General features: G+C 36.0%; 1 protein-coding gene across 2 annotated transcripts in view; it reads left to right on the forward strand.

Annotated features, from left to right (window-relative positions):
* Positions 1–2,236: 2,236 nt before the first annotated feature.
* The window catches only part of LOC137395180 (disabled homolog 1-like), a 28,476-nt gene continuing 8,490 nt past the window's right edge, over positions 2,237–22,222 (forward strand). For both annotated transcript variants that reach the window (XM_068082007.1, XM_068082008.1), the window contains exons 1-6: positions 2,237–2,374; positions 3,282–3,389; positions 8,379–8,474; positions 14,281–14,408; positions 16,627–16,761; positions 21,227–21,412. In XM_068082007.1, coding sequence (XP_067938108.1) covers positions 3,308–3,389; positions 8,379–8,474; positions 14,281–14,408; positions 16,627–16,761; positions 21,227–21,412 — 627 coding nt within the window. In that variant the 5' untranslated portion in view covers positions 2,237–2,374; positions 3,282–3,307. The remainder of the gene's footprint in view (positions 2,375–3,281; positions 3,390–8,378; positions 8,475–14,280; positions 14,409–16,626; positions 16,762–21,226; positions 21,413–22,222) is intronic.

Genomic DNA, 22,222 nt, shown 5'->3' on the forward strand with positions numbered 1-22,222 from the left:
TTGTGTTGTTCACCAATTTTCATACAAACATATATTTAGTCTCATGAAGATCCACTTTTAATGCTTTATATCCACATACAGTTCTTGGTCTTGGTCAATCGAACCCTAAGACCTCGATCCCCGAGGAAAAAAAGGGCCATCATGTACGTATCTAGATCTAGTTCAAATGTTTTCAATAAAAGTCAAGTAATATTCGAAGTAAGTAAAATCATGACTATAAAAAGTGCGTTAAAAATTTCCTCGTAGGTCGCGAGAAGTTCTCGGTAAAAAACTGTTATGATGAAATGTTTTGCTGGCTGGAACAGCCCTAGGTACGTCATTGGATACCGATCTGGTATGATGTGAGTGTGTGTCATTGTGTATATTGTTAAAACTATTGATTAAAAACTCATGCACACTGCTGGAGAGAATTTTTATAAGTAAAACCATTCGAGCCGACTTCCGTCTGTTCTTAAGCAATTCCAACCCTAATTTGTCTCTGGCCATAGTTACGCTTTCCACCCCTTTAAGATCCGCAATAAAACGCACAGCGCGCCTCTGGACATTTTCCAGTTGTGTTTCATGTTTTATGAGGTATGGATCCCATACCTCACAAGCGAATTCCAAAACGGGCCTGCACAGACTTAGATATGCAATTTTTTTGACGTTTCTGGGTGCTCCGTGTAATACTCTCCTCAACATCCCTAACCTTTGATATGCTCTAGAGGTAATGTCATCTATGTGTATGTCCCATTTAAAGTCATTAGAGACATTCACTCCCAAGTATTTAAAAGATTCCACAATCTCCAAGTGTACGCCATAAAGGGTATACGATAAATTAACTTGGTTGATTGGTGGCTTCCAGCCAAACAAAACTACCTGGCATTTTTTAACATTAAACTCCATTTTCCATGTGTTAGCCCATCGCTCAAAAGATAAAAGATCTTGCTGAAATAAAAGCGTATCACTAGGCGTTGTAATTGGACAGTATAAGAGAGCATCATCAGCAAAAAGGCTTATAGAAGAAAGTTGAAGAGAACTTCCAATACCATTAACATAAACTAAAAACAGTGAAGGGCCCAAAACAGAACCCTGGGGGACTCCAGATGTAACTGCCAAAAAGCTTGAGTTACTTCCTTGGATAACCACTCTCTGAAATCGATCAAACAAAAATTTTTCTATCCATTTGATTATTGACTTGTCAATTGTAGTACGAAGCAATTTGTCAATTAACAGATATGACAGTTATGGTAGCCTTGCCTTGACCCACTCGATTAACCTTGGAATGCTCAGCTATTGTGTTTCTACTCAGGTCAAAACCTCTATTAACTACTTGTAGCACATTGTTACATGTCCCTATTGGTATGTTGCTGGTCGATATTATATCCTATGCTTGATATTCATGGTTTCCACGGGTTAGATTTGAAACTGTCACAATTACTAAATGTCACTAAGAAACAACAACTCGGAATCAGACCTGCCAACCCAAGAGTGGGGCAATGCGTGAGATTTGGTTTTGGGGCAATTGATGTATCAATGATAGTATATACAAAATTGTGGAAATTGGGGCAAAAGTCTCACGCATTTTCATTTTTTCTTTGGGGTGATTGCGTGAGTCTCACGCCCAATGCGTGAGAGTTGGCAGGTATGCTCAGAATAGTTCGAATGCAATAAATAATAATCTTTAGACAAAATTATGTTACAAAATTTGTGTTTGTCATTTTAAACGTGTAATATGTTTATTAAACACTCAGTAAGCAACAGGTCACTAGTACTTTTATTCAAAGCCAAAACGCAACTGAACTCTTAGTCCATGTACATAGTCTAACACAAAGTCATTGCATCAAGCATAACGTAATTTTAGCATCGCAATAGGCTGTTTACAAAAAGGGAACAAACAGTAAAATCCCAAATCAATGCCATAGTTAACATATATCAAATACATTTTACAAAACGAACAAAAATAAGAACAACAAAATAGTCGCGGCATAGAACATTAGATGTGTTTTCTTTTTAGGAAATCGCGTTCGACGGAATTTCATCATTATTTTAACTGCTGCGAGTAAAACACTTGAACATGGAATCAACAAACTTAATTAATTAAATTTTTTATTAACAAACATAATTTTTTTTTATTTAAATAAATTAAAATTTTGTACATTTTGATCTAAAATAAAGTTAGTATCCATCGAGTGTTCGCAAAAACAGAAAATCTCTCAACAAGGGGGCGGTTCCGGATCTCCCACGGGTCTTTCTTTTCGGAAGTTTCAAGGGGCGAATTTCTGAAGGAATTCTTTTACGTAAATATTTGTGCCCGTCGACATTTATTTTTAATAGTTGGGGGTTTTCGTTATCAATTTACGAGAATTAATATTTGGCTGCCATTATTTATATTGTAAGTTATTTCACTACAGGCCTCTTGACTGTTCGTCTTATAGTTACAACCTTGTTTATTATGAACCATTTTCATTGTATGTTTTGACTTGGCTATCGTGTTGACTTTTTTTATTTTAATGTAAATTTTTGGTTCTTGGCTAGTTGAATAAATGATCATGTTATTAGGTCATTTTTTTCAAAATCTGAATGAGTCGCTCGCTATAAATAATTGACGAATATAGAGAATAGAAAGTTTCTGTTTAGCTAAATATAATCTGCTTGATACTATGACTATAGTATTTTTGTACGATGTTACTCTGTCTATTAGCTATGCTACTTAGATGTTTTGTAAATTCTTTTGGTGTTTCAAAGATTGGAAATTATTTCGTAAAATAAACTCTCGCTAGAGATGTTTCGCATTAAGTTGTGAAGTTCTAAACTGTTTCTATATCATTTTTGGAGTTTGTTTGGATAAGTATTTTATATGAATGTGTTATGCTTAAGAGGTTGCATTGTTAATATGTCAATTGAGTGGCTCATTTAAACCATTTATATATGAAAGAAAATTGGTTTCACATTTATTGATAGCAAGTATTTTGTCGTGTATCACCTGGTTGCTTTATTATTATTATCAAAATACAAGCGTTATTAAAAGAAGACCTTTAATGGTAGCATCTTTTTTAAAAATTTGGCTTGCTGGATTGCTTTTGATTCTCAACTGCATGAAGATCTGCCCTTCTCATCTGCATAAGAACTATAGCCTTTGGCTCATCTGATTGTGTCAAATTAGCAAAATTCTAAACAGACCACAAACCATTGTAAAGTTTTATATATGGATGATTTTTAATTGGCCAGCTTTGTACTAAAGCTTTCTGTACTTGCAAGTTTTGACACTTAAAGCTATTGCGTTTCTTTCATATCAAAAGGAACCGGGAAGTCAACAGGAAGTGCCATGTCTGATCACAAAGTGTTAGCCGAAGATACAGATGATAGCCAAACAGCTACTACTACTCAAACTGTGAAACCGGCTTCTGGTTAGTTAGTATCTATGTACTATTAAACTCATCATACTTTTACTCTGCTACAGATACCTTATTGTCTGTACGTGTTGCTAATATCTAAAGACATTTTGGTGCAGCCTGATGCTTGTTAACAGTGTTGAGGTAGCTTCTTGATTGATTGATTCAAATTGATGAAAACCGATAGTTTTCACACCCAGGCAACGATGTACTGTAGAAGTTTTTTGTAGTTATCATGGAATATTTGCAGCCTCCTACCATCTTTTGTCATAGTTTCTTTTACCAATATTATATTGTGTCACATTCTTCATATGATGTTTACTATTAAATATTACGTTGTGATCTCACAGACTTACTAAAAGGATTAAAAAAAATAGTTGCCTAAATTATAGAAAAACCTTAATCCTCAAATCTTATCTGTGATATTTGAAGGCCATGTGTATATCATACTATGATTCAACCTAATGGCATCTGAAGTGTCAAATCAAGCCCGTGTTCTACAAAGAACTGGGGTTGTTTTTTCATGTCACCTTTTTTGCGATGGTTCATTATTTGGATAACACAGTTTGCAAGTTGAGCTTACATGTAAATGTGAATAATTTTTTTCATTTTTGTCAGATATTGGAAATAATATTTGAAATTTTTTTCATGAATAATTAGGATCCGGGCTAGTTAGTTATCACAGTCCTAGTATTTTATAGTTAATTAGTTATAGTATTGATAAATTTTGTTAATTAACAGTATTACTACTGGGTGGTGCCGCACATCACTGCCATTATGCCTGTTGAATATATAGCACTAATGTTGGCATCATCTGTATCCTGTCAACGCTAGTCACTACTGATTAGCTAATCAGAGTTGAGGGTTAGTTAAATACAGTGGTACGGTGAGAAGACACCCAATTCTATCATGTAAATGTATTGAATTAATTATCAGGCGCTGTAATGAAATGAATAATGAAGGTCATCGTTTAATGCGGCGGTTTTCTTGTTGATTTGCTCGTTTTCGTTGGCAGCTGGATAGTCGGTCACAGGCCTTACTCTATGTAAATATTTTGCTACTAATGGATGCTCTCGCTGAAGGATTCTTCTACCCTAAATCACTGGCAGGCAGTAGATCTGCAAATCAAATTAAGTTGGTCCGACCCTGGTATTCACATAGCTGTGATGACTCCGATAATGTGTTTAGTCCTGTCACAGTCCGTAACTGCGGTAATAAGCTTGACATTTCAAAAGATACTTCATATTGACTAGTCCTCGCTATCCCCCTTGCCATGCGCTCAGCTTCATTCAGATGTGAACAATAACGCTCACCTACCAAGTGATGTGGAAATATCAGTAAATCTCTTTTTATGTTGCTTTCATTGATGCGAGATCAAGAAACGCCTTTTGTATGGAAGATTATACTGAAACCTTTTTGAATTCTTGATAACTTTTTAATTGTGTTTGATTTTCTGATTCGCAAGCCTACCACCTGTAGAGTATCGCATTCATTTAACCCTTTAGTGCAAGACATTGTTTTAGAGGTGTTATTAAAGACTGGTCTAGCAAACTAACAAGTTGCTAACAATAAAAGCATAATCTTCTGGAAAATGCTGTAGAATATCAAGTTACAAACAGCGAAAGCATTGAATATTCTGGAATATACATTAGAATGAGTATAGAGTTTAAATTCTGAAAGGTTTTTCTAATGTAAGGAATATCATGGAGGTATCTGAGGGTTGAAAAGTTTTGGTTTGGCGGTTTTGTTTAATTGCACTTTAAATGATTCCTAAATATCTAAACAGTTACCGTAAAAACTTTATTTGGTGCTCTATATTTTACCCTTCCCTTAGAGTGGCGCTTTGTTAGAGGCGACGTTCAAATAAAGGGTGGCATTGTATTTTTCAAACACCTCGACAGGATGTTGAGAAAATAAATTTAACACTTTCACGAGCGATTCGAATGTTGCCATATTTTGCGCTCTCCTTGGGGGCCGTACAAAGTTAATTGTTAAGAGGCAAGAAATTTGCTAACTTGCCTCCTACGTGCCTCATAGTTTGTTAAATAAAACCATAAATGGATAGCTACCCAAATCTATTATCAAATAATAGTAAGCTCGGCAATGGCCCAGTACTTCTTTTGTTCCTTATTAGATATCAGGTGGGTGTTGAAGAAGCTTGGTCTTCTCACTAAACAGTTGGACTTTTAAAACCAAATATTCTAGCAACTTAGCAGAAGGTGCGGGGTATATGCGTATGAAGTTTGAATAACATCGTTTAGAAAATGTGGCAATACATAGCATGTACGCAAACAGTCAAATGATGACGAAGTTGGATTTACTAATACTATATATTATCTACAAGTAAACAAGCCTATTATATCAATAACAGCACACGACTGGCTATAGGCTATAACATGAGAAATGATAACACTAGCTGTTGATAGATAGTTTTAACAGTAGTCCTCTCATGGGTCTCCTGCGGTCATTAATTATTTTGAAAACAGCTAAAATGCAGTTTTGCTTTTCAGAGGACCCTAATAAAGGCTCAGGTAACCAACATACATATAATTCGCAAGAATTTGTCTGCCTGATATATATACATATATACATGTATATACATATATGTATATACATGTATATATATCTTCTATCTGAATCGCTCATCTGTCCATCAGAAGATATTGTGGAAGTGTTATTTTCCACATGATTTCACTACTGCCTTCTTATATGCAGCTGAATGTATGATCATAACACTCAATATGTTGTTTACATTGATTGACCGAAATTATTATCACTAGTTTACTGACTACTTGCGGTTTTGGTACTAGTAGAGTAATAGTGTTACTGCAGCAGTGGTATTAGTGATATTGTATCAGGGGTATCAATGGTACTGCAGCAGTGGTATTAGTGATATTGTATCAGGGGTATCAATGGTACTGCAGCAGTGGTATTAGTGATATTGTATCAGGGGTATCAATGGTACTGTATCAGGGGTATCAATGGTATTGTATTATATGGTACTGCATCAGGGATACCAGTAGCACTGTATCAGGGTTACTAGTGGTACTGCATCAGGGCTATCAGTAGCACTGTATCAGGGGTATCAATGGTATTGTATCATATGGTACTGCATCAGGGATACCAGTAGCACTGTATCAGGGTTACTAGTGGTACTGCATCAGGGCTATCAGTAGCACTGCATCAGGGTTACCAGTGGTACTGCATCAGGGCTATCATTAGCACTGTATCAGGGGTATCAGTAGTACTGTATCAGAGGTATCAGTAGTACTGTATCAGGGGTATCAATGGTACTGTATCAGGGGTATCAATGGTACTGTATCAGGGGTATCATTAGTACTGTATCAGGGGTATCAGTAGTACTGTATCAGGGTTATCAATGGTACTGTATCAGGGGTATCATAGCAAAAGCATTTTGGGTTAGACAATTAGTTGTGGTGCAATAAGTCCTCAAGAAAACCTTTTGTTTAGATTTTTCAAATAACAATATAGAGCTCTTCAAATCATGTTCGTCCCTGATAGAAGGCGACCTTTCTAATGTTATGGTCTATGTCATGCAAACTCATCCTGCACCACTCTATCTAGGAAGGTTGTCACATGTCATACTAAGGCCACACAGAGCCAGTCAGCATGACTGGAATAAGTTATTTTAATTTAGCTCTGTCTTTGTCACAGAGGTAAGTAATGAGTAAGTATTAGTAAAGGTAAGTAGCTTAGTAAACTATTACGGAAAAAACTTGTCTTTTGCGTTTCCGTGAACCATGAACGTATCCTTAGATGCATTAGGACATTTGCCTTGTGGGTATCTTTTGCTGCTTTTGTTCCTTGTATGTATGCTATCATATTGTCTGTTACCATATACCCCATATCGCCTTCACTATATACTAGTATCAATACACGGATTATGCAGTTAATTAGAGTACTTTTGCCAGTTTTCTAATTGAACTGTCCTCCCTTAATAATTGGTTTATCTCCATCAATGTACCCATTTAGTTCTTCATTGGTATTAAACTACACATTCTTTTAATATTTTAAGGATTGATAAGAGTAAAAATAGATTGAAATTCTTTTGTATACATATTGTTTATTATGGGTAAGTCGGTTTTGGTTTTCAACCATATAGGTAAGTTTAACAGCTTGTTCTGGTGGATTTTCACTACAGAATAAGAAGACAACAGTAGGCATAAAGCCAATGCGAAAAGTAATTATATGTGTAGCACCAAAGCACACATGTTAACCTAGTGTCAATATATAGGGCAGTTATTGGCAAGGTCATAAACATCAGCTAATTGTAACCAGTACATGGGCATATTGCTGACAGAATTATTGTTGAGCTCCGAAGTAGTACATAACATAAGAATGAGGAAACTGATTTCAAGCTGATACCAGACTTTAACGGAAATGAAGGAAAATGACCTGTTAGATTAAACTCGTTATGGTTTGTATAGATGCTAAGTATTAGCATAATTAAAAATCTGTGCCAAGTCTGAAAATACTGTTTCAAACGCTTTCCTAATAAAGGTTTCTACTTGAATTTGAATTTTGACCTTACTGAGGGTGGCAGCGCTAGTCTTCTGACTGCTACCCCACAGTTCATCATATGAACAACGTTTGTACTCTAAAAATGGATTTTTATCTGTAATAATAGTGTCAAGTTGTAAAGGTATTATCATTAAAAGTTGGCTAAAAACTGGAAGCAATAGATGGATTGCTAGGTAAAACCTTCTTTTAGACGCTGCAATTGATGGAAGTTGTAAAATATTCATACATTGCAAGTGCTATAATTGCTGTCATTTCATTTTTTTCATAGACGCTTGTTGAAAAAAGCATCAGCTATGGAACATATCTGTATTAACTATCTAGATTTCAATGGCATGGCAGCCATTTTGCAAAACGTTTCAGCAACATCATTAGTGTACTTGATCGGTTTCGCATTGCGAAACATCCTAATCTATCATTCTATCTAACAAAAATAACTGGGATAGCAGGCACTCTTTGTTGTAGTGATTTCTACTGGGACGACACCTGACCGGTTTGCTGGCAATGGAGTGCTATTCAAGGGCAAACTGTTTGGTACAGCGGAGGTGAATGAGGCTAGAGGTGAGACTAGACTAGTAAATGGATTGGGGTGTGAATAATGAAGGGGGAGGGGAGGGAGTCGACTTGCCGTCACATAACATATGTCTCTGTTATCTATTAGAGGCGCGTCTCTTCACTTATCTTCCTTATCCATTTATGAGCCGTACATCAGGTATCACAGCACTAATAGCATTGGAATCTTAGCAGTGTGCTATAGTAAAGATTCTTAGCATTTCTAATGGATTGAAAACTGATTTGTTTGCATCTGGTGTCTTTAGTCTGTTTGTCCAAGAGTGTCGGGCAATTTACTGTCGCTGGAACTGTCACAGGAAACCTCTAGTATAGTGCTGGGTACAGTAATAAAACTCGTTGAACTCACGGGTTTATCTTCTCTCGAGTCTCGGGTAATAGAAATTTTGAGCATTTAGGTCTTGCGAGTTCGGGTTTTGACTTGTGAGTTCGGGTTTTGGTACACGAATCCGTCGAGTAGAGTGGACAAGAACTCGGTCTATTGCGCTCTAAACATTGTTTTTGCGCTCTTTTTGCGAATATCGGTCGATAGAAATTAGCAAAAAATGAAGAAATTGAATAGAATTATAATTGCATTGTAAATTTTAAGACATGTCTGATGTTTGGAAATTTTTTACACAAAACCCGTATCAACAAACCTGATGCCCGAAAAACCCGTTGGCCAAGATGTACTCGTGCCCGGCACTACTCTAGTACACAGACGACCCTCTACTTAAATACAACATTTTCAAGTTACTAAACATCTGCTGGTGGAACTTTGGCTTCGACTTATGAAAGATTTTTCTATATATGAAACACTTTTCATATCTTAGCCCATTTGTTTCGTATTTTGTCTCGTTTAATTCCGTTTATTTCAACTTCTTGTTTGCTATAAGATGGCAGGTTTTCGATTCGCGGCGATGTAAACAGATTTTTATTTATATTCTCAAACCATTTATTCTGAGCAAACAAAAACAACAATACAACACTCACATTTTCTGACCATCTTCCTACTCCCCATGGACAAACATATGTTTGACAGTCCAAGGTAAACAAACATATTTTTTATTAGAGTTATTTTTCTGTTTTTCTTTCTACATATACTTTTTCTATTCATTATGTACTAATATAATAATGTATTTGTAACATGTATTTGTTATAAGTTTTAATCATTACATATATTTATAATTTAGGCAAATAACATGTTGGAGTTTGGTGGGAGGCTAGGAACGGATTAGGGCATTTACATGATGAAATCTGTTTCTATTAATGGAGCTAACTATATTCATAAGTAAAGGTTCCACTGTATATGTCTGTTGCACGGTATGTGCAGGGGCCACACCAACTACCTACCTGTTTGTTGAACCGTTACATTTAATTCAGGAAATCCAGACATGGCACAAGCCGTTAATAATCTTGAGAAGGACATTCACTTATCTATCCATCATCTAGATAATGTACTGTATATAAATCTCAGTGTGTCTTTTGTTAGTCTGTCTAGTTGTAGTGACAAAATCTTAGGAAGCAAATATCTGCTGTGCACTAGATTTGAACTTGGAACCTCCAGTTCTGCAGACAGGCATATATCCAATACACTACACTGTCCAACTGGCTATACTATGGGATAAGATGTGCACATGCTGATTACACATGAAACCTTTCATGGTTTCACTTTAAACACTTGAGCTAGCATTATGCTAAAATTGTTGGACAGAAGAAAAATGCTTAAACTCGCATGGGTGGAAAGACTATTGCAATCAGTATAGAGCTATAGTACAGCAGTATAATAAACACAGTACACAGAAATAAACACAGGACACAGAAATAAACACAGGGCACCGAAATAAACACACTACACTAAAATAAACGCAGGATGCCGAAATAAATGCAGGACACCGAAACAAACGCAGGACACTGAAATAAACGCAGGACACCGAAATAAACGCAGCACACCGAAATAAACGCAGCACACCGAAATAAACGCAAGACACCGAATCAAACGCAGGACACCGAAATATACGCAGGACACCGAAATAAACGCAGGACACCGAATTAAACGCAGGACACCGAAATAAACGCCGGACACCGAAATAAACGCCGGACACCGAAATAAACGCAGGACACCGAAATAAACGCAGGACACCGAAATAAACGCAGGACACCGAAATAAACGCAGGACACCGAAATAAACGCAGGACACCGAAATAAACGCAGTACACCGAAATAAACACACACTTTCATCTAAAAGTTGGAATGGTATATAGATGTTGTATATGTTGATTTTTAAAGTAGATTTTCTGTGCACAAAACCTTTTAATTACCCGTGCCAAGCCGGGAATTCATTTAGTACTGATTATAAAGTCTGCGGTCATTTTTATCGGTATTTCTCCTTAGAGACGCATACACAGAAGTGTAGCATCCACTATACTTGCGTTCCATGTGAGAGTAAGTGATAGAAATATACCATGTAAGTTGCTCTAACTTATGCAAAATACAATTTTAATTAACTTAACACTTTATTTTTAAAAACGTTTCTACCAGTATTTTCAGTTTTACTCAATAAATGGCGGTATTTGAAAAAAATTCTGGATGTGGTTTATTAGACAACTATTTGCCGAAATCTTATGTTGCATATCAGATAACTTGTATGGAGAGGTGATTGTAAGTCAAAGATGGTCTGCACTGGAAGCACTTACATACAGTCTGCAGAAGTGCCTGTATTTCTTCTCTAAGTTCGTCTAAAAAATAAATTAGCCAAGTGCTCCCTCCTGTAAAAACCCAAAAATTTGTCGCAAATGCAACCTCTCCCTTCTTTTAAAGTCCAGTGTTTCTTAGTAGACATGAGTCATACTTAGGCTTGTTAGCTGCCCAGTTTTTTTATTGAGTGGATGATAGCATTTAAGTCTGTTGAAGGTTGCATAGAAGTTTTGAATTTGTCAATGGCATCTTGATTAATTGCAGTCGAATCTTGAGGAACAAAGTGTCTTGATCGATTACTGTTAAACTGGGAGGAACAAATGATTTGGTTGGTTACAGTCAAAACCTGAGGATGAGTGTTTTCAGTAATTACAGTCAAAGCCTGAAGGACAAAGTGTAGTAGCTAATTACAGTCGAAGCTTGAAGAACAAAGTTTCCATTCATTGTAGTTTAAGCCTGAGAAACAAAGTGTCTTGATTAATTGCAGTTAAAGCCTGAATAACAAAATTTCTTATTTAACTACAGTAAAAACCTGAGGAATATAGTCTTGATTAGGTACAGTGAAAGCCTGAGACACGGAAGTGTTTTGATTACTTGCAGTCAAATTCTGAATAGCTGTTTCTTGATAAATCTTAGTATCAACCTGAGGAACGCAGTGTCTTTAGAAATTACAGTTGAAGCCTGAGGAACACCGTTTTTTAAATTAATTAACTGTTTAAATGAAAATGATGAAGCTTTCAAGCTTGAACATATCTATGTTATGTGTATCATTTATATAATGAGATGCTCGACTGTAACAGGTGTTTTACAATTAACTGTTGTGCGTTGTGCGTGTGGCTATAAGCCATTGACTGTAGTTTTTCGGAATTGTTTCTCTGTTTCTTGTGCTCAAAAATTCACTCCTGACCGACTAGGAAAATTATCTTTTGCACGATGTTGTGCTCACAATACTTTTCAAGCAGGGTACAGCGTTCTGTACTACATCAAATTCAGCTATTCTCTGATTAGGCAGGTGGTAAACCGAAGTCACAAAGGTTTTTGGTCGTTAATGGCCGATGCGTCTGCCACCGTTGCTTAACCATCAGAGAGAAGGTTCATTACTGGCAACTCAATCAACAGCCAATGACATGCCATTAATCAATTTTATCTTAACCAGTGTGAATGTGAGGACATCTGTTCGGTTACATAGACAGTTATAGCATCTTTGTACCTGGCTAATCTCATTAGCAGCAGGATAATCTCTGATAATCTAGAGTTAGTAATCATCACTATTCAATCACAGTTCGACCTAAAGAATGGTTGGCTGCTCAGCAAGTAGATTTTCAAGCTTCTCATAGTAGTTGGCTGAATGTCTTTCATGTTCTGGCATATTACCAAGTGATCTTTTATGTCAGTCACATGAAGATTCAACTTTTACCATTAATTACTTATTACTACTAAACCCATTCGAACAAAAAACATTGAGCTGGGAAGAGATGACAAATCATTGTTTGGGAGTTGTCTTGTCTCTGCTTGATTAATCTAACTTTTAAATGGAACGTATGTTTAGTAAGCAAGTCTTTTTGCTCATATTGTTCAAGGTTTGGTAAGGGAATGACTTGTTTATTGTGCTTTAGTTTGATTTGGTTTTTAAAATCTCTGTATCCTAGTAACCCTTTTTTTCTACACCCTTTTTATTGAAAACATGGTTTGTCTAGATTATGCAAGTTGCAGAAACTACAGTTGTGAGAAATCTTAAATCTGTAGCTACAACCAATGATATACAGCCCCCCAAGGATAGCCGACGGCTCTCATATGGGCGGGGTTTAATGATGGAGCAGTGTTGGGATGAACCCGAACACGGCACCCAAACAAACAACTATGCTGAATAAAGCCCCTTGTAAATTTACAAATATTATGAACTATAGTGGTTATTTTACTTATCTGTTAAATTCATTTTGTTGTCAAATAAACATAGTATCTCAATATTGTCACCATTATGATCAGTCAGTTGCTATTCGCAAGCATTCGTGGTATTAATAGTCCCAATCGTAAAATAGCCAAAATTCGGTTTTGTATTTAGATGTTGAGTATGAAATCTACACTGCAAAGCTTTGCCTACTGTCCCATCTTATTGGCCAGGTAAAACAATGTAAAAACGATGAAAGACTTTGTCATTTTATATAAGGGGTGGCAAAATATTAATCAAAAACTAGGAAAAAAAGGCCGTTGTTCGGGTAATATATATTCAACTTTAAGCATATACTACGACCTTTACCAATTTTAAAGTTACTAAAGGTAGGTAATTAGAAATGTTTTATTTTGCATGGATCCATTATTTTGGTTAGGTATCACCCCTACATTGTAGAAATTCAAGGTTTGCTATTGTGAACCGCGAAGTCTACTGACTGAATGAGCTAATAAAACGATAACAGCGAGTCGTGTTTTCCAAAACCTAACAAGGCAACGCGACCGCCCCGCGAGAGTTGCGTTTGCTCCGAAACCCAGGCTAGCACAATCCTAACAGAGCTCCATCATTAAACCCCGCCATATGATAGACATCGGCTATCCTTGGGGGGGGGGCTGTATATCATTGCTACAACTAATAACTGGTTACAAACACCAGTTGGAGTTGTTCCACCTTAACTGTATGATGCTGACGCTGTTGTCAAAAATTGATCAAGTGGCACACCCGCAGAAAGAACTCACTGATGAATGAATTCATTTCTTTCAAATCAATGATCAAGCACCAATTAGATGAACAGTTTTCATTAGCCAAGTAAGACTTGCCGGTAAATTAAGTACTTGAGTGCACAAATAAATCAATTTCAATAAATTTTCCTAAATTTTGTAATAAAAATAATTGTGACATTTATGGAAAGTTCTAGAAAGTCATCATGCTCTTTCGGTGATTAGTATTTTATTGCGGTTAGTTAATCTTCATCATGATTATCACATTGAGAGCATGCGACCTTTGTACATTCCGGCAACATAAATAAAAACAATTTCCCATTCTTGCTGATACTCATGGCTCATCATGCCAAACTAAATACAATATCTGACACTCACAACTAGGCCGTGATCACGTTTAACTTAGGCCTCTGTAACATACCAGCATTACTGGAGAAACCTGTTGTTGCAGGTGACAATGTTTGTAACACTGCCATCGGCCTCCTCAAGACTGCTGTCAAATCGACAGGTGAACATAAACAGAAGATATTTCTACGAATCAACTATTCAGGAATTACTTTGCTTGATGCTGCAAATCAGGTGAGGGGACAATTATTAAAATGCCAAGTTTAGTTAAGGTCTCAGTCTATTGGTGAAAGCCTCAGGTTTTTGTGGAGTCGCTGTTGAAGCATAGTAGGGAACTTTAGCTATACAACAACTTGAGAGCTTCTGACGAATCCAGGTTACGACAGCATAAAGAGAACAATTTGTTGTCATGTTTGGTGTGTGCCAGCCATTTGGTGTTGACCAGAGCGGGTGAACTAACGGATTTATATCGGTGTTGATGTTTTGAGTTTTAAAGACACGTAGCGCTAGTAATAGTAGTTGACACTATTCTGTGACAACAAACTAATTTTAACACAGTACCGGTAAGTAAAGCATTCTTTTTTGCACGGTGTTGTTTTTGTACCTCCATTTGGTCGCATGTTACAAAATTGAAACAGAAAAATTTGCAAGACCTAATAATTATAAATTAATCGACAGTTTTCTTAATACAAATCGGCTTAAGATTGGGTAGCACGTCGACAGATCATTATTTGTTGCATTGGCGCATTTTCTTGCCAACAATTGAATAGTCAACATAACATGGCTTTATGGAAGTTGAGTGATTGTAGAATACGGAGCTCTTTAAACTTTTTGGTGTTTTATGTGAACAAGATGCTACTTAAAATGGATAGGCTAATGTTTCGGTGAGGTTTTTGAAACTTCAACTCATAAAATTACCTCGTATCAATTAAGTTCATGAACCAATAACCGTGAGCAAACAACTGATTGGATAACCACGAGCGGATAACTGCAAGCAGATAACCATGAGTGGATAACTATTAGAGAATAACCACGTCCGGATAACAACGAGTGGATAACTGTGAGTGGATAACTACAAACATATAACTGTGAGTTGATAACCGTTAAAAGATAACTATGAGCAGATAACTGCCTAGTCAATAACCAAGAGCGGAAAATTCCGAGTGAGCAAAATGATAAATAAATGGCAATAATTGTAAAATATATTTATCCGGTTTAATATTTATTTAAATCATATTTATCAGGCTTTACTGAAAAATGAAGTAATGTCATCACTCGATATTGAACTGTATCTGTTTTGCCTTGACCCTCTACTAAAACTAAGTTTGTTGCATTGTGTCTGTCTGTAATGAGTATGTCTCTCGGTTGTTTGCTTGCACGTGTGAAAAATTGCTTGGCAATGAAACTTGTCATGGCCAGTTTATCAGTTAGCTTTTATGAAATGGCACTTGGAGATACCCATGAGATGTGAGCAAGCGTTGATAAACATGCTCTTGGAGACAGTCAAGTTATGATGAAGTAGTCAAAAGTTATAGCAAATCGTGTTTAACATCGGCTGAAACTTTAATAAAAGTTTTTCGTAATTATGTTCAGTGGCAGTTTTTACTGACTAGTGTATCAGTAGCACCAGTTGAATTTTGACTTTCACATAGGATGCATAATATTTAATTTTGACAAAGAAATGCAGACAATTGCGACATAGGGCAAGAATTTTTTTATCCCTCCTATATAGCTCCTAGAGAGATTCTTTTAAAATAAAATGTTTCAAGCTTTTGCCATATTCACACCAGGTCTAATGGTCATTTTTGTTTTGGAATATTGTACTTTCACTTTGGAATAGTGTACTTTCACTTTGGAATAGTGTACTTTCACTTTGGAATAGTGTACTTTCACTTTGGAATAGTGTACTTTACTTTGGAATAGTGTACTTTCACTGTTGAGAGTGTTTTAGGCGGAGTGTTTTTTTTATTTTTTCAGTGATGCTGCCTAGTATAAGGTATAAATGTGGAGATTTAAAAATCTGAAACCCTGTGGTTTTAAGGTTTAGCTTTGAGAGTTGGATAGATATTGTATGCTATTGTTTCGGAATGGTATTAATTTGAACTCCTGGTCCATAGTCTACATACTGTAGTGAGCTGCATACATCATTGAGTTATGGTTGGTTTCTGTCCATGCAAACCTCAAAACGTGGCAGATGCGCTTTTCAAAATGTGTCAAGCTTTACAATATATCTCTCAAATTTCTACCTGCTGAAATGTGTCACTTTTGCTGTTAAGCTTGTAGGTTTCTATGAGAATTTGTCGACTTTTCTTGTGACGTTGTTCCAATGCAACCTTCATTTTTGCTACATAGGTAGACATGTACCAGTTTTTACCTGTCAAGATATGTCAATTTCACTTGCTGAGTTGTGTCAATTTTATCTGTCAACTCATGATGTTGGTTTTATGTTTAGTTGAAGCTTTATGAACACTCAGTCAACAAGATATCGTTCATATCCAAAGATCCTAATGATAACCGAGCATTCGGATATATTGTCTCAGAAAAGGATGGGAAGAAGACATATTTTGGCATCAAGACGGAGAAAGCAGTAAGTTTTTAGTCTATACTCCTCATGCATGATAGCAAAATAGCGTTTGTCATATTAAGATAAGACAACTTTCAATCAACCAGTTGTAGTAGAGCTGCGCTTCATAAACAGCTGATGTGGCTTTCCAAGTAGAATAATCATAGCTAGCACAATGTGAGGAGTTGTTTAACTTCTGTACTATGTGAAGTGTGACGGGGTTGTGTCCACGAGTTTCTCTGGGAGCGGTCATGAAGTAGGTAGGTCTGTGAGAGAAGTGTTCATGATTTGATGTCGCCAACAACCTTTTGCACAACTGCGTTCTTAGTAGAGGTACTTGTATTGTTTTATTCTGAGGCTTAAGTGCTACTAAATGTGAGCCACCTCTGAATCAGGTGTAAAGGGATGCAGTTAATAGCTGCCTGGTCTGTGATGCTGACATGTTGGCTGCCTGTTCATGCTTCCAAAACAATTCCTCTATTAAACTTTGTTGGACACATGGAATCAGTATCACAAATTCTTTTATATTTTTGACAAACTTTTTCTACAGCATTATTTTGTATGATTCGTTGCATTGAGGTGGTAACTCCAAACATTTAAACTGAAAATAGAAATCTTTGTCTTCATATTCAATACTGTGTGTTGTAATTTAACATTATAAAAGTCAATTAAACATAATTTTAATGTAGTATCAAAATTATTTTTAACAAAATAGTACTGAACAACAAAAATAGAAACGTCAAGACTTTGTTGATTATCTTTTTCCCATTATCATTACTTTATTATTCTATTAAAAAAACTATATTGAATATATTCACAATAGTTTTGTTTCTAATGTGTCAGTAATAAACGTTAAGTTAGGCTGGAGGAAAGAAATTCACTATTACATGAGTCAGTTATTGACCAATCAGCATTCCAATACCGAAATCATTTGTTACAGTTAACATCCACGTGTGGACCAGTTGTACCAGGGATATTCACATACCACCCCTATATAAGATATACCTACTAGCTGTGCTACCCGACATTGCCCGGGTATTAAAAATCAGCTTATAAATAATGAGAGTTGCCTGCCACTTGCTGTTAGTCTGGCACATTGCCAATGCATAATTTGAGTAAGCGCGCTAATAGAGCTACCCTCTCAGTGATTTTAGGCAATCACCCTGCGTAGTACGCAAAGCCGATATAGGGCCATATATGGCTGGGGAAGTGATCAAGTTCGCCTTGGCTGAGTTAGTACGGCGTCTGACTGGTGAACCAGAGCACTGGAGTTCAAATCTTCTGCGATGCGGAATTGTTATTCCAAATTAGCTATAGCTGGACCATAGACCTTTTAACTATAGTGTAGTTAATAGATCTATGAGCTTTGCAATTAAAACGGCTTTGAGAAATATATACATAGATTGAGGTGATAAGTGAGTATCAGTGATACTTAGAATTCACCGAAACATTTTGGAATTGATTATAAACCAAATGAATGTTCGGCGTAGTTTGGGTGATAAAAAAGTCCTCTCACAGAAAATTTTTATTTAACATATAACAACAGTTGCCATTCTAACTTTCAAACTTCATACCATGAGAAAATTGTTTTGTGTAGTTTAAATAAATTGAGAGAAAAAATAAAAACAACTGTAAACTTGTTTAAATGTATATGTAAAGTAATTAGCAATTAATGGCTAAATAAAGTCTGTTTTGCTATAATTACAATGAAAAATGATTTGGTATACTATTATATGAATTTAATTCGTTTCAGTGTTAGCATCGTAAGGCGAAAATGTCATGTAGAGTGGTATAGAAACCCATAGTAATTATCTAATGGCAACAACCCTTGATAAAAATCATCAAAACTTTGTATACGTTCTGTGCATATTACAAGTTGGTAACAAAATCGTATGTTAATCTTAGTAACTATAGTTACCTACTGTAACTTTAGTGTATTTAGTGGTTATGATCTACATTAAAATGAATGTAACATTACAATGTACAGTAGGCCTATGTACCGTATGGCTCTCTTACCTTCAAGACAGACATGCATAAACATTGAATTTTACTTAAATGAATTTAGCGTACAAAACAGACACTTGAAGCTGTTTTAGTAAGTATTTAACTAAACTTTAATTTTGTCATCATATAAAATTGTATCACCTATCTGTTTTGGTTTTATTTTCAATACATTTGTAATGAATAGCGCTGAACTGAGATGGAGACTAAGTGAGCATCGGGTCTCTTTTAGGTGTTGTGAGAGGTATTTCGGCGAATAGCATATCGACATCTTTGTTATTTTGCTGTAATCAGCAAACCAATTGTCAAATTTTAGTTTTGATAGATTTTTTGTTGATATTGCCTAGTGGTGAAAAGTCGAAGAAAAGTTCGTTTTCGCATGGCAAGGACGAAAAAACATCGCATTCCACTTCGTAAGGCGAAAAAGTCATATAACAGAGGTATCGTAACCCGAAGGCGCACTATATTAATCGCAAAAAGACATACATTATATAATAACAGCGATGGGTAGGATAAGTACGGCTTAGTCTTGTTATTACGCGCGCTTGTTAGTAAACTTGTGATTTAAATGTTGAGTTCAAATCCAGTATGATGGGGATTATTCATTGCTAAAACTTTGTCACTATATAGCTGGACATACGAATGACAGACAAACCTTGAGATTTATGTATGTAGACTAGTGTGAAAATTTGTTATAGTTAATGAAGTAACGGGAAATAGGGAGATAATAAATTCGCATTCTCCTAAGTATTGTAACATATTCAATATTTTTGCTCGGAAGTATTAAAAAAGGAGAATTGGTAAAGGATAACTACTGAAACATCTGCAACAATGAACTTGTAGTAATCATTATTACTGCCTTTTAAATACTTGAGCCACAGCCTGCCCTGTTGCGGTTTACAGTCAATTTTTTTGACAAATCGTGGTGTAAATTGTTATTTGTGATTATTTTGGAAAAGCTGTAGTTAGGTTGTAATTTACTCATTTAAACAATGGCTATTTTTTGTGACTATAGAGATTATAAACTACGAAATATTGGTGGAGTTTATTGGGAAACAGCCAATAGTGATGGAGTTTTATGGGAAACAGCCAACGGTGGTAGCGTTTAGTGCAACATAATCAAGGGCGATAGTTTACTGTGCAAAGGTCAATGACAAAAAAGTTAATCACGAAAAAATTGTTGCATTAATGAAGTAATTCCTGGCAAATTTACTTCCTTTTAAAAATTAGAGAGAAAAACTCCATGGCTAGGGTCGTGCAATGGTTCTATGAAACACAAATAATTTTATCAATATAAATTAAAAAGTCTTTTCAATTGACTAATTGTCTGCAGCAAACGCCTCAATACAGCTAAAATGGGTTGCTGGTGATTTCAACTGCACTATTTACACAGGAAACCTTTATTAATAGTCATTTAAAACTGCAAAATTGCATAAATGTGCCTTTAGTGGTATGTTCATTTTAGAATCTGTGATTGTCAAACCCTGTTTCCCATTTATCACTCATAACATCTATTCCCCCATTACTATGTTATTGTTATCGTAAGTATATAATTAACCGGTGCTAGCATTTTTTATTTCAGAATATGCTATTACTCTGGCAATCCTGCGTGCCATAGGAGATTTTCAGGTGTAATAAGTAACTGCACAGTTATTCGGTAGCGCGGTGGAGTGTCTGTATAGCAAGCCGAACTTCGCGAGTTTGAATCCCGTTTTAAGTAATATTTTTTCCTACACTCTAAACAGTTTCGGACAGACAGATGTACAGATAGATGCGCCTCTCCTATATATATAAATCTCAATGTTTGTCCGCCTGTACATCCGTCTGTCCAGCTATAACTGCCAAAGTTTTAAGAATGAGATATCCGCTGCAAACTGTATATGAACTCACAATCTCCAGTTTTGCGGACATCTATTTATCTAGTACACTACACTGTCCAACTTGCTATACCATGGAATAAATTGAGCACATACTTAAAACACATGCCAATGTTTCATGGCCTCATGTTAATTACTGCAGCTAGCGTTATCTGTAAAGCCATACCAGAAAAAAATGCATGCCCATACGTAGAGAAAAACGCTTAAACTCATATAGACAACAAGACTATTGCAATCGGTATAGATCTGTAGTAGGCACTGCAGCCGGTACGCCATGAATTACAGAAACAGCACAGTACACAGAAATAAACAAACACCATTTAAAAATTAGAATGGTAAATGTTGTATATAAGTTGATTGAAAGTAAATTTTCTGTACAAAACTTTTTATTACTCGCGCAACGGCGGGCCTTCACCTAGTATGATAGTAAAGATGATACTGATCTGTGAATGAAACGAGCCAATTTGAAGCCTTTTCAAAGCAACTATATTTGAAGCATTTTAGGGTTTACAAATTTTTTAGAGATTTTTTAGAGCTTAGAGCTAAATCAACTTCAATTGCAATGTTACTGCTAGTCGCCAATGCAGAGTTGATTGTGTATTTTGTGATAGGCTGACGCTGTGGTAGTGGCCTTGAGGGACATGTTTCAAGCTGTGTTTGACCTTAAAAAGAAAGAGGCTGAAGTAAAGGGCGAGGTTGTAACCAAACCCGCTGATGGAGCTGCACCTGTTGAGAAAAAAACCGAGGAACAACCCACTGCTGTCACCACACCCACTTCACCAACCGAACCTAAGTTGGTAAGGATCCATTTCATGACTTTTTGCCATCTGCATTTGAACTATTAGTACTCCTTCATAAAACCAATGCCCTGGCCGTCTAGTCTGCTGTGCGAGGTCGTCAGGTATAATAACTATACCTACAATTATTCAGTTTATCAAGCTGAAAGTCATGGGTTCAAATCTCGTATGACGTAACCTTTTTCCCAACCTTTCGCTGTGCCTTCGGACGGACAGGCGCGGCTTTCATAATAGTAAAGATTTAATTTATATGTATTATGTGTAGAGCAGTTACATGTAAATTATATTAAATACAAGTGTGTAAAGTTTAGAATTCCCTTATTACATTTTGTAAATAATATTTTGAAATGTTAATTTTATAATGTTAAAAAAACTAGCCGTAATGTATATCTAACTAAACCTAAATAAATGACCTGAAATAAATTTCTACTGTAATAAAATCACACACAAATACAAAGCTTTACTGAACTGAGCAGGTTTGGCGTGCACTGATCGCATTGCCCATAATTGCAGTTGTAGCTAAGATGTTTTTATCCTCTTGGTATGGCGAGATAGCATATAATCTCAGCTATCAAAAGATATCCATCTACTGGATTTCCATGCTTCGAATGGATTCCGAGTTAACCGCTGCTGACGAATTAGCACCCTACCATTTCAATGATTCGGAGTTGCACTTTAACGATCTTTCCAAAACTAGTGATGTACTCTTAAAAACAGAACTTGTTAAACTTGTTACTTTGTATACCTGTTGCCACGGTATCTGATCAGAATCTTTTTTGTTTTCATCATTGCTACCTTCTATATTACAAA

This window comes from Watersipora subatra, chromosome 4 (genome assembly GCF_963576615.1).
Source record: "Watersipora subatra chromosome 4, tzWatSuba1.1, whole genome shotgun sequence".
NCBI lineage: Eukaryota > Metazoa > Bryozoa > Gymnolaemata > Cheilostomatida > Watersiporidae > Watersipora > Watersipora subatra.